Source organism: Salmo trutta, chromosome 3 (genome assembly GCF_901001165.1).
Source record: "Salmo trutta chromosome 3, fSalTru1.1, whole genome shotgun sequence".
NCBI lineage: Eukaryota > Metazoa > Chordata > Actinopteri > Salmoniformes > Salmonidae > Salmo > Salmo trutta.
Genome location: NC_042959.1, coordinates 27,700,131 through 27,712,482, shown reverse-complemented (window position 1 = coordinate 27,712,482; position 12,352 = coordinate 27,700,131). Strand labels below are relative to the sequence as shown.

General features: G+C 44.3%; 1 protein-coding gene across 1 annotated transcript; it reads right to left on the bottom strand.

Annotated features, from left to right (window-relative positions):
* Window positions 1-61: 61 nt before the first annotated feature.
* Window positions 62-11,809, bottom strand: polr2b (RNA polymerase II subunit B). Its single transcript, XM_029728561.1, has 24 exons — window positions 11,638-11,809; window positions 11,163-11,235; window positions 10,905-11,055; window positions 10,692-10,804; window positions 10,361-10,580; window positions 8,477-8,635; window positions 8,184-8,348; window positions 7,880-8,076; window positions 7,561-7,680; window positions 7,184-7,370; window positions 5,319-5,462; window positions 4,984-5,123; window positions 4,719-4,830; window positions 4,215-4,568; window positions 3,817-3,985; window positions 3,602-3,698; window positions 3,425-3,519; window positions 3,001-3,251; window positions 2,533-2,622; window positions 2,062-2,169; window positions 1,718-1,831; window positions 1,450-1,610; window positions 665-860; window positions 62-403 (listed from the first exon to the last, which is right to left on the bottom strand). Exons 1-24 carry the CDS (start codon window positions 11,654-11,656, stop codon window positions 314-316), a joined length of 3,525 nt encoding a protein of 1,174 aa, XP_029584421.1. The 5' UTR covers window positions 11,657-11,809; the 3' UTR covers window positions 62-313.
* Window positions 11,810-12,352: the final 543 nt, after the last annotated feature.

The following is a 12,352-nucleotide window of genomic DNA, read 5'->3' as shown; positions in this document are numbered from 1 at the left end:
TCAAATCCACATAAAGCTAGCTAGCTCAATACAAACACTGAATGAAGAAAGTGTGACAACAAATTAAAAACCAACCTTTATTTATTCTAGTTTGACAAAAACAACCGAGACGATGTTCCAAAACAGTGATATCACGCCTAAAATTATTTTGCCAGACAAATCGTGGGGACCTGACCATTAGCGTAAAAACAAGTTGACTGTTGCATTTAGTTTTTGTCTCCTGAGGCTCCATCTCTCCCACTGAAGAGATAAGCGATGTCCTCGACATTCCTACAACAATTCCTGTTGACAAGACAGGGGTTTGGTAGTGCTCCTAACTGGTCATCATACGAGGGGCGATACTCATGGACATGAGCTCCTGGAAGAGCAGCTTGCAGGCATATGGCATTCTGACCAGAGAGATCTGACAAGAAAGGGTGGAAACGGTTACATTGTACAAACATCTTATTCAATAAATCTTCAACAAAACTAAGGCTATAGAGGCAAGACTTTTTTATAGTCCTGTTGGAACACTTAAAAATCTATTTCACTATATTGTAGTTAGAATTTGGAATTGACATTCTGGTTACAGTAATAAAGGTATAATGGACATAAACAACATGTGAATAGGCCAGACTAAGTAATAAACAGGAATAATTGGGAGACTGGTGGTGGTGTTCTGTACCTGCGTTTTGTTGCGACAGCCCCTGCACTCATAGGTGTGTGTGCGGGTGTTGGCGATGGCCATTAGGCCACAGAGGTTGCAGACGTGGACCTGGTAGGGGTCAGATGCCTCGAACAGCCTCTCACGCAGGAACTGAGCCGCACCGTGGGCTATCTGACAATCACGCTCCATCTCCCCAAAACGAAGACCTCCATCACTGAGTGCAAAATGAGAGCATGGTTAGTTAAAGCGGCAATCTGCAGTTGCTACATCAAGTTTTGGACTTATAAAGTAATGATTTATAGCCATTCTTGAAGAATATAACTTAGAAATGCCTCATGAGCTTAGTTCAACTGTCGTACCCCATCCGAACCCAAAATATAACCTTGTTTTACTGCATTATTGTTGCCTCAAAACATGGTTAAAACTATAATGTTGATATCATGGATGGTCAGTCCTTGCATCCATTGCTCTGTCTATGAATTTCAGTGGTTAAATTTCTCCAGGCCCATCTCTCAGCTTTTTACCAAAACAGAGGTGGGGTGCCTGCTTTGTTATTGTTTCAATTAAGGATTCTAGATTAAACTGGGCAAGATCAGGGCCTGTATTCATAAAGCATGTGATCTAGAAGTGCTGATCTAGGATCAGGGCCTCTCCCCCTGTGCATTTATTATCATCTAAAAAGACAGAACTGATCCGAGTTCAGCTCCTACTTAAAGTTGCTTAACAAATACAAGCCCAAGTGCACTCAAATAGTGCCATGAAAGGGAAAAAGTCCTACGTTAAATAATTCTTAGTATTCTTACCGTGATCTGCCCTCCATGGGCTGTCTGTTGAGGATCTGGACTGGGCCTCGGGCCCGAGAGTGGATCTTGTCGTCCACCATGTGCTTTAGGCGTTGGTAGTATGTGGGCCCGAGGAAGATCTGAGAGGTAATCTTACGGCCGGTGAAACCGTTGTACAACACCTAGAAGGGAAAGACGAGGCCAGTTAATTGTACTCTATAGACAGACTAGTGTGAAATAGCTACTATAGAAGGTAGATGTGAATGGTAAAGGAGGCTGATGTCCTGACCTCGTTGCCCCTCAGGTGATATCCGTACTCAGACAGCAGGTTGGAGACCTTCTGCACGTTGACCGCATCGTTGAAAGGTGTGGCGTCACCAATCTCCCCTTTGTTGGCTGAAACCTACACGGTGAAAGAAGAGGGTGAAAACAAGAAAACTCCCATCCATACACCACACTTGATTTCCATGGCAAAAAGTCTCTGACCTTGAACAAACAAATTCACACTGACCTTTGTAATTTCTAAGAGACCCAATCTAGATACCTTAGTTTACTGTCACATTCTTCAGAGGTCTCAACATAGGAGTAACACAAGTTAAAATGGAGTAGGGGGAGGAGTTATTAGACAGGCACCTTGCCCTGCAGGCACTCGATCAAATGGCCGACTGTCATACGAGAGGGGATGGCATGGGGGTTGATGATGATGTCTGGGGTAATTCCCTCGCAAGTGAAGGGCATGTCCTGTGGAAAGAAACGGAACAAAGGACATAGTTCACTTACAAAAACTTGTGTAAGGGTTCCAGTTTTCTAGACCAGTCTTTCTAAGGCATAACCCCATGCAGGAATGTTGGACGTTCTACAGAGACTTCCATATTCTCTATAAATCAGTTTTATAGTATATACTGGGATGTGGTTGACTTAGCATTTCCTGTGAAGAGGCCTTTGGCTTTATTTATGTTTAGGCTCAGTCTAAACACAATGTCTCTAGGCCATTGACTAAACATCATGATAAACATTTCCTGGCTCAATGTCATACTGTGTAGTCTACTTAAGAGTGAGCAGTCCTGTAGACTGTGCATGAGGAACATGTGTCTAATACGTTACCTCCTGTCTGTACTGAATGCCACAAGTACCCTTCTGCCCGTGTCGACTGGCAAACTTGTCACCAATCTGGGGGATACGAACAGAGCGAACCTGCAAGAAGAAACAAATGGAGTTTGAGTTAAATCATGCCACAAGTTGGGCCATAAGGCTTCATAACCTTATGGCCCAAGGTTAGAGGGTGCAATATTCAACCAGAGGAGCTCATGTTTCATTTAGTCAATCTGTCAACAACTCGGATTTGGTATCTCGGACTTGATGCTTCATTGGAAGCAATCACGCTCGTAAAACTCAACTCAAACCTGCCCATACCATGGATGACCTTCCTGCCTACTCTAAACTTGACAAATAGGTAGAGCTGCCAACAGGGATAATTTATTACTGTTTGTTTGTCATTTTTACAGCCTACTAATGCATTGTCAACTTGACACAATATGCCTACTGTGGGAAGCTAGAGGACTCAGGACGCACCCTGATCTTGCAGAACTTGTAGCCCTCCTGGTTGAGGGTGACCATGACTTGGTCCACGATGCCCGTCTCGCTGGTGCGGAGGAAGGTGCTGCAGTCCCTCTTGGTGTAGCGCCGGTTGGTGCTGTCCAGCTCGTCGTCGTTCTCCGGCAGGGTCACCGTCTTGCCGATGATCACGTCCTCGCCGGAGACGCGCACGCCGGGAGCTATCAAGCCATCGTCGTCCAGCTTGTCGTAAATGGCGTGCCTCATACCTGGGGGAAGGCAGGTGCATTGGGTTGTTCACTGAGCAGTTCTGTTTGTATGAATGCCAATTTAAAATGGAAGCTACCGATGGAACATTTTATGAGATGATGGAAATAGTCGGCTCTGATTTTCTGGCCGACTCCTCTATATTTGTAGATAGGCCAAGATGCCTAGGACGTACCCGAACATGTTTCGCGTGTGGGTTTTTCAAAGACTTCCTCCTGATCAAAGCCTTTCTTCGACTCTTGTTCTTTATAGGAGCGGTAGAAAACAGACCTGAAATAAACACCGTCAATTACACCACCGTGTTAAAAGTCCTTTTCACAGCAAATTTCTATCTTCAAATCACACCGCAAACCTGAAGAATCCACGGTCCACCGCAGAGCGGTTCATGATGACAGAGTCCTCCTGGTTGTAGCCAGTGTACGCCGCAATAGCCACAATAGAATTGATACCTAAACCAGGCACAAATAAGAGGATTTCAACGAGCCAGAACTAGAAAAATGGCATAAATCTTTAGGTCAGAGTTAAGGAGTGTTTTGGCTGCTAATTCTGCAGCGCTCCAGTTCTCACCTGCTGGGAGCTCTCTGAAACGCAGGTACTCCATAGAGCGAGTGGTGACTAAGGGCTTCTGGGGGTAGTAGAGCACATGGGCCAGGGTGTCCATCCGCACGTGGAAGTTGGTGATGTACACACCCATGGCTTGTTTACCCATAGCAGACTGGTACGTGTTTCTGGGAGACTACACAGGGGAAAAGATGGGGGGGGAAATGGTATTAATAGAGTTACAGTTAAAATAGAGGCATATAAATTACAAATCGTGTGATACTGTATACCAAGACTGATAAAAATCCTTAATTTAGGATGTTTTATAGCCTTGTCTTGTCATAGACAATACCATTGCCACCGCACCTAAATCAACCATGCCAACAAGAACATATATTTTAGGAGCGTAATATTTTTAGCCGTACCTGGTTGTGATCGGGGAAGGGGATGATGGAAGCACAGACTCCCAGGATCATAGAGGGGTGGATCTCACAGTGGCTGTATGTAGAACAGTAGGCCACGCCCTTCTCCTGGAGGTCGTCAGGGGTCATGGCCAGCATCACTGTCTCTTCCTCCAGGGTGTCGATGTACTCCACCACGCCGCTGGCCACCAGGTCCTGCCAACTGTAGTTGTTGTACTCCCTCTCCTTCAGCTGGTCGATGTGTCTCCTCTTCAGCAGCAGCTTCTGTTTCTCTACGATCAGCAGAGGACGACAGATCCTTCCGGCGTCTGTGTAGATGCGGATCTCCCTCTCTCGGATGTCTCTGATCATGGACACCTAGAAACAGGGGTAAACACGGATCAGAACAACGTAGCACATCAGGATAAGGGATATTGTGTTTGTAGGTTAATTCAAATGAATAATAATATAATAAATAATGAAAATGTTAGAAAAGCTGAAATTCCAGGAAATAATCATATCCCTTACCTCAGACACAATGATGTCCATCTGCCGCCTCAGTTTCCTCAGTGTGTTCATCAGCTGCTCTGGGTCCTTGTGTATTCCAACCCAGCAGCCATTCACAAAGATCTTGGTAGCACTGTTAGTGTTGAATTAATGAAGAAAAACTTGCGTTAAAATGCAGATAAGATAGGTTGACAAACTATACAAGTCACTCAGCATAAAAGACTGAGAACGCTTAGATATCTTCTGGACTGATAAAGAGCAGTGTGCTGCCATCTGCTGGACTAACTCTGCGATGGCTGCCGGTGAGATCTCCTCCAGGTTCTCCATGCTCCACTCCTCCAAGAACTCCAGGATGGGAGAGGGCTGGGAGCCCACAGAGATGTAAGCCATGAGGGCCAGGTTCTTCACCAGGCCTACAGCATGACCCTGGAGAGACCAGATAGACAGAGGGAGGCAAAAAGACAGGAACAAAGTAAGAAGGGACAATAGCATATCAATGACACGCCTTAATCGACTGAGAGCTTAATTCTTTGAGGGTAACCTCAACCTTAAAATATGGTATGATGCAACAATAGCCCTTGATATGAACACAGATGTCATTTGGGTTGGTTTTGAACGTACCTCGGGGGTCTCGGCAGGGCACACCATGCCCCACAGCGTGTTGTGAAGCTGCCTGGGCTTCGCTAGCTTGCCGTCTCGACCGATGGGGGAGTTCACCCGTCGAAGATGGGAGAGGGTTGAGGCAAAGGTCAAGCGGTTCAACACCTAATGAGATAAAGAACACAAAAAGTTCTGGTTCGGAATGACAACAATCATCTTGTAGCAGCATTATGGCAAACTAAGCCTAAACTATATACAGTGGGGGAAAAAAGTATTTGATCCCCTGCTGACTTTGTATGTTTGCCCACTGACAAAGAAAGTATCAGTCTATAATTTTAATGTTAGGTTTATTTGAACAGTGAGAAACAGAATAACAACAAAAATATCGAGAAAAACGCATGTCAAAAATGTTATAAATTGATTTGCATTTTAATGAGGGAAATAAGTATTTGACCCCATCTCAATCAGAAAGATTTCTGGCTCCCAGGTGTCTTTTATACAGGTAACGAGCTGAGACTAGGAGCACACTCTTAAAGGGAGTGCTCCTAATCTCAATTTGTTACCTGTATAAAAGACACCTGTCCACAGAAGCAATCAATCAATCAGATTCCAAACTCTCCACCATGGCCAAGACCAAAGAGTTCTCCAAAGATGTCAGGGACAAGATTGTAGACCTACACAAGGCTGGAATGGGCTACAAGACCATCGCCAAGCAGCTTGGTGAGAAGGTGACAACATTTGGTGCAATTATTCGTAAATGGAAGAAACACAAAAGAACTGTCAATATCCCTCGGCCTGGGGCTCCATGCAAGATCTCACCTTGTGGAGTTGCAATGATCATGAGAATGGTGAGGAATCAGCCCAGAACTACACGAGAGGATCTTGTCAATGATCTCAAGGCAGCTGGGACCATAGCCACCAAGAAAACAATTGGTAACACACTATGCCGTGAAGGACTGAAATCCTGCAGCGCCCGCAAGGTCCCCCTGCTCAAGAATACATATACATGCCCGTCTGAAGTTTGCCAATGAACATCTGAATGATTCAGAGGACAACTGGTGAAAGTGTTGTGGTCAAATGAGACCAAAATGGAGCTCTTTGGCATCAACTCAACTCGCCGTGTTTGGAGGAGGAGGAATGCTGCCTATGACCCCAAGAACACCATCTCCACCGTCAAACATAGAGGTGGAAACATTATGCTTTGGGTGTGTTTTTCTGCTAAGGGGACAGGACAACTTCACCGCATTATTTGACGGGGCCATGTACTGTCAAATCTTGGGTGAGAACCTCCTTCCCTCAACCAGAGCATTGAAAATGGGTCGTGGATGGGTATTCCAGCATGACAATGACCCAAAACATACGGCCAAGGCAACAAAGGAGTGGCTCAAGAAGAAGCACATTAAGGTCCTGGAGTGGCCTAGCCAGTCTCCAGACCTTAATCCCATAGAAAATCTGTGGAGGGAGCTGAAGGTTCGAGTTGCCCAACATCAGCCTCGAAACCTTAATCACTTGGAGAAGATCTGCAAAGAGGAGTGGGACAAAATCCCTCCTGAGATGTGTGCAAACCTGGTGGCCAACTACAAGAAACGTCTGACCTCTGTGATTGCCAACAAGGGTTTTGCCACCAAGTACTGAGTCATGTTTTGCAGAGGGGTCAAATACTTATTTCCCTCATTAAAATGCAAATCATTTTCTAGCATTTTTGACATGTGTTTTTCTGGATTTTTTTGTTGTTATTCTGTCTCTCACTGTCCATATAAACCTACCATTAAAATTATAGACTGATAATTTTTTTGTAAGTGGGCAAACGTACAAAATCAGCAGGGGATCAAATACTTTTTTCCCCCACTGTAGGAATGTATACCAGATGTCTTCTGCACTGTTACCTGGGACACTCCAGCTCGGGCCTGATGGGCCTTCTTGACGTCACCCCAGTTCCCCGTGGCAAGAGAGTACTTCAGGCCATCGGAGATGATGCGTGTCTTGATGGCCAACTCCAGGTTGAAGTCTTTCCCTCTGTCAATGAACTTCTGGGCGTAGATGCGGATCTCTTTCAGCAGGTTCTTGAACATTCTAAACGCGTCCAAAGAAATAAAAAAGAGCTTGATTAAAGTTACAGGCTTAGTATCCGATTGACTTCATAAATATTCACCAAATGCTCAGTTTGGATAGGAGTGCGGTTTGCACAAAGTAGTCCTGCATCTGTGAATCATAGCTTTATAGATATTGCATAGTTTTATAGAAGTGTTCCTTCAGGCCTTACCCTCGGAACAGGAAAGCCAACAGAGGCCCAGCCAGGTCCAATCTTTTGTTGCCGTAGTGATCCCTGTCATCCAGCTCTCTTCTGCCCAGGGCAGCCAATAGCAGTCTGTGGACCATGTACCTACAAACAGCCCCAAATATACAACACTGCGTTAGGTTAATACATCAAGCACAACAACAACATATTGGTCTTTATGCAATCAGTAACATCATGCTGTGATAACAATAGAATTACATATAGAATCTCCAACAGAAACCTGGTGAATTATAGGATCTCTATGATTATTACGTTAATATAACATAATAAAAAAAAAACACACCCTAAGAAATAGGCCTTTTTGGTCTCACAGAAGTCACTGACTCCGACGTGGGGGAGCACCTCCTTCTGCAGCACCTCCTTGGCGTACTTGATCCTCCTCTCTTTGGTGACACCGGGCTTGGCACCACGAGAGCCGATGAAGTTCAGAGCCACGTTCTGCTCCTGGATCACAAAGGCCTCGTCCAGGGAGGGCTTGACCTGGTGGAGCACAGCAGATTAGAGGTGTGGATGGATGGGTGGGCGATGAGAAAGGGGGGGGGGGCAGGAGTATGTATCATGTGTCAGTTACAATGTAGAACTTTTACCATCTCCATCATCTCAGGGTCGTCAAAGTCGTAGATGATGTGCTCCAGGATGTCTCTGTCGGACACAAAGCCCAGGGCTCGGAACACTATGATGATGGGCACCTCCTGCCTGATGTAGGGCAGAGTGGACACGATCCTCTGACCAATGGCACTTTTCTTCACCCCCTGGGGGAAAAAGAAACAAAGCGATTAAACATTTGGGTGCAGTAGCAGAGGAAAGAGAACCTAAAGGCAACTTTGCCAGCAAATTCAGACAGGGTATATTTTGGTGTTCAAGGTTGTTTGTTTCTCACCTGTCCTCCCCTGGCCATCATGCTGACCCAGATGGAGCTGGTGGGGCGCGAGGAGTTCTCCAGGCAGGAGCGGCACTCCCCTGTGTATGCGTACTTTGAGTCCTTCTTGGCAAAGACGTACACTGTGTTCGTGGCCATCTTTTCTTGGGCAATCAGGACCTGCACACCAAACACAACAATTGTTATCAATAAAACATCCTCTTCAAGCAAAAGCGTGTGTTCCTCAGGTGCTTCGTGAAAAGTATTGAAGAAACAAGGGTACCCAAACAAACAAGGCCAGAGATACAGTACCAGTCAAAAGTTTGGACAAACCTACTCATTGAAGGGTTTTTCTTTATTTTTACTATTTTCTACATTGTAGAATAATAGTGAAGACATCAAAACTATGAAATAACACATATGGAATCATGTAGTAACCAACAAAAAAAGTGTTAATCAAATCAAAATATGTTTTATATTTGAGATTCTTCAAATAGCCACCCTTTGTGCAAAGCTGTCATCCAGGCACTCTTGGCATTTTCTCAACCAGCTTCATGAGGTAGTCACCTGGAATGCATTTCAATTAACAGGTGTGCCTTGTTATAAGTTAATTTGTGGAATTTCTTTCCTTCTTAATGCATTTGAGACAATCAGTTGTGTTGTGACAAGGTAGGGGTGGTATACAGAAGATAGCCCTATTTAACCAAGTCCACATTATGGCAAGAACAGCTCAAATAAGCAAAGAGAAATGACAGTCCATCATTAGTTTAAGACATGAAGGTCAGTCAATATGGAAAATCTGAAGAACTTTTAAAGTTTCTTCAAGTGCAGTCGCAAAAACCATCAAGCGCTATGATGAAACTGGCTCTCATGAGGACTGCCACAGGAAAGAAAGATCCAGAGTTACCTCTGCTGCAGAGGATAAGTTAATTAGAGTTATCAGCCTCAGAAATTGCTGGCCAAAAGTAACAGACACATCTCAACATAAACTGTTCAGAGACTGCATGAATCAGGCCTTCAGTCAAATTTCTGCAAAGAAACCAATACTAAAGGACACCAATAAGAAGAAGAGACTTGCTTGAGCCAAGAAACACAAGCAATGGACACTAGACTGGTGGAAATCTTGTCCTTTGGTCTGATGAGTCCAAATTTGAGATTTTTGGTTCCAACCACTGTGTCTTTGTGAGACGCAGGGCAGGATGATCGCCACATGTGTGGTTCCCACCGTGAAGCATGGAGGAGGAGGTGTGATGGTGCTTTGCTGGTGACACTGTTGGTGATTTATTGCACACTTTACAATTCATGGCACACTTAACCAGCATGTCTACCATAGACTTCTGCAGCGATACGCCATCCCATCTGGTTTGCGCTTAGTGGGACTATTGTTTTTCAACAGGACAATGACCTAAAACACACCTCCAGGCTGTGTAAGGGTTATTTGACCAAGAAGGAGTGTAACGGAGTGCTGCATCAGATGACATGGCCTCCACAATCACCTGACCTCAACCCAGTTGAGATGGTTTGGGATGAGTTGGACCGCAGAGTGAAGGAAAAGCAGCCAACAAGTGCTCACCATATCTGGGAACACCTTCAAGACTGTTGGAAAAGCATTCCAGGTGAAGCTGGTTGAGAAAATGCCAAGAGTGTGCAAAGGTGTCATCAAGACAAAGGGTGGCTACTTTGAAGAATCTCAAATATAAAATACATTTTGATTTGTTAAACACTTTTTTGGTTTCTACATGATTCCATATGTGTTATTTCATAGTTTTGATGTCTTCACTATTATTATACAATGTATTAAATAGTAAAGATAAAGAAAAACCCTTGAATTAGTAGGTGTGTCCAAACTTTTGACTGGAACTTTACATCCCACTCTCCACCCCCGTTCGCTCTTTCTTCTTCTACCTTCTCAGAACCGTTGATGATGAAGTAGCCCCCGGGATCTAGCGGGCACTCGTTGAGCTCACAGAGATCACGGTCCGTTAGTCCGCTGAGCAGGCAGTAGGTAGAGCGCAGCATGATCGGGATCTTGCCGATGAAGGTCTTTTGGTGCTGGGTCTGCAGCTGGTCCTCGCCCTCCTTGATGATGGTCTTGGTGATGTCCACGTACAGGGGAGCAGAGTACCTGTATAATACATATGTGAGCCTGGTTGGCACTGGCAGGAATAAAGGTTGCCTATGACGTGCACGGGAAATATATTGTGATAAAATGACGGCTCCTAATGGGCCAACTTACGTGAGGTTCCGGAGTCTGGCTTCGTTGGGCATCATAGGGGAGGGTGCTCCATCTCTTTCCCAGTGAGTGGGTTTGGAAAGGTAGATCTGTTCAAACTTCAGCAGGTAGCGTGGCTGTAGAACAAAGCAACAAGCTCATTAGTAACAGGCCATGAATGAGTGTCCTCAGAGATAGAGCAGCATATCTGAAAGTTCCTGTCTGTCACTCACTCACCGGGTCCTCCACCTCTCCAGAGGTGTGCTGGGCCTCAGCCTGCAGGTCAATGGGCGGGGCGTCCTCCACAATCCTCTGCACGGACATCTGGATGAACTCGTCAAAGGAGTCCAGCTGCTGTCGCACCAGACCCTTCTCATCAAAGTAGGAACTGTAGGGTGCATCAGAGAATATAGTGTTATTTGAACATAAGCAAGCGGCATAGTGTATGCTACGAGATGATCAAAAGAGAGATAGGTAGGGAGAGCATCATTTTACCTGATAACAATCCAGCAAGCTTCTTGCCATAAATCGGGGGTGATTTCATCCTCATCCTCATCGTATTGGATATCTGCAAGAGATCACGGAAAATACATCAACAAAGTGAATGCAGACACAGTGATTTAATGTTTGCCTAGGCCCCGGATATAGTTCATGGAGTTTTCTACATAAGAACAATTGATAGACACAAAGAAAGGTATTTCAGCTCTGCAGATATCAAAGACAGCTTTTTTTGCACATAATGTCATTATGTGATGCTCATATAGATAGGCCTAGTTGAAAGTGTGCTATAGCTAGCTAACGTTAGGTGTATAGTCTGGTGCAACCATATTTGGTATGTAACAAACGAGTCAACCTACATAGCGCTAGCAGGCTTGCTAGCTATCTCTTCTTGTTGATGCTCCTGGCGCCATATATTACCCTATATGCTAATTTAGCTAGCTGGCTACATTATGTAAAATAGCTGAAATACCTTCATCTTGGTCATACATGGTTACTGCTTATTCCCTCTCGTGTTCGCCTAAATAAGCATGATCCGACGTTTAAATCATCAACAGTGTCGGATTAAACGTTGTCAAACGTTGCACACTTTGCTATCTAAATGAATACAAAAAGAAATATTGACGGTCAATCGTAAAACGTCATTTCCTGCCTAAACTTATTTTGCCGTGCAAGAAATTAGTCTTAACTAAATATTTATACTGTTTTGCTCTAATATTAACTATGATAATCATATTATTTTATCTAATAAATAATATATGTTATTATTATTATTATCAGATGCCGAATCTTAATACTTCTAAACGTAAATAAACAACATTTCCACCAACGTCAGTTCCGTCAGGATATACATGGATTTTTGTTGCAGCAACTCACATGTGTAATGGATTTATACTATAGTTTCACAGATTAGATATTTCGCCGGATGTATAAATATGAAGCATCCGCTTGGCGTTTCCACTCATAGCCAAATATGGTCGTGAGAAGAAGCCCTTAGCCCACTGGCCGGCAGTGGGAGAAGATGGAACGAGATGGATTTTGGCCGACACTCTGCAAATGTATTCATCGATCAAACATTTGATCTCAATACAGTTTTCTGTTCCCAAAACTAGAATCTGTAATGAACCGAGTGGACTAAGTTTTGTAGACTTTACCCTTTGCAAAAGTTTTTAAAAATCGCGTTTAGA

Excerpts from the sequence above, each read along its gene's own strand:
- polr2b (XM_029728561.1), bottom strand. Across the intron at positions 8,636-10,360 it reads TCATCAACGGTTCTGAGAAG|GTCCTGATTGCCCAAGAAAA; the intron begins GTAGAAGAAGAA and ends TTTGGTGTGCAG. Across the intron at positions 1,832-2,061 it reads TCGAGTGCCTGCAGGGCAAG|GTTTCAGCCAACAAAGGGGA; the intron begins GTGCCTGTCTAA and ends TTCACCGTGTAG.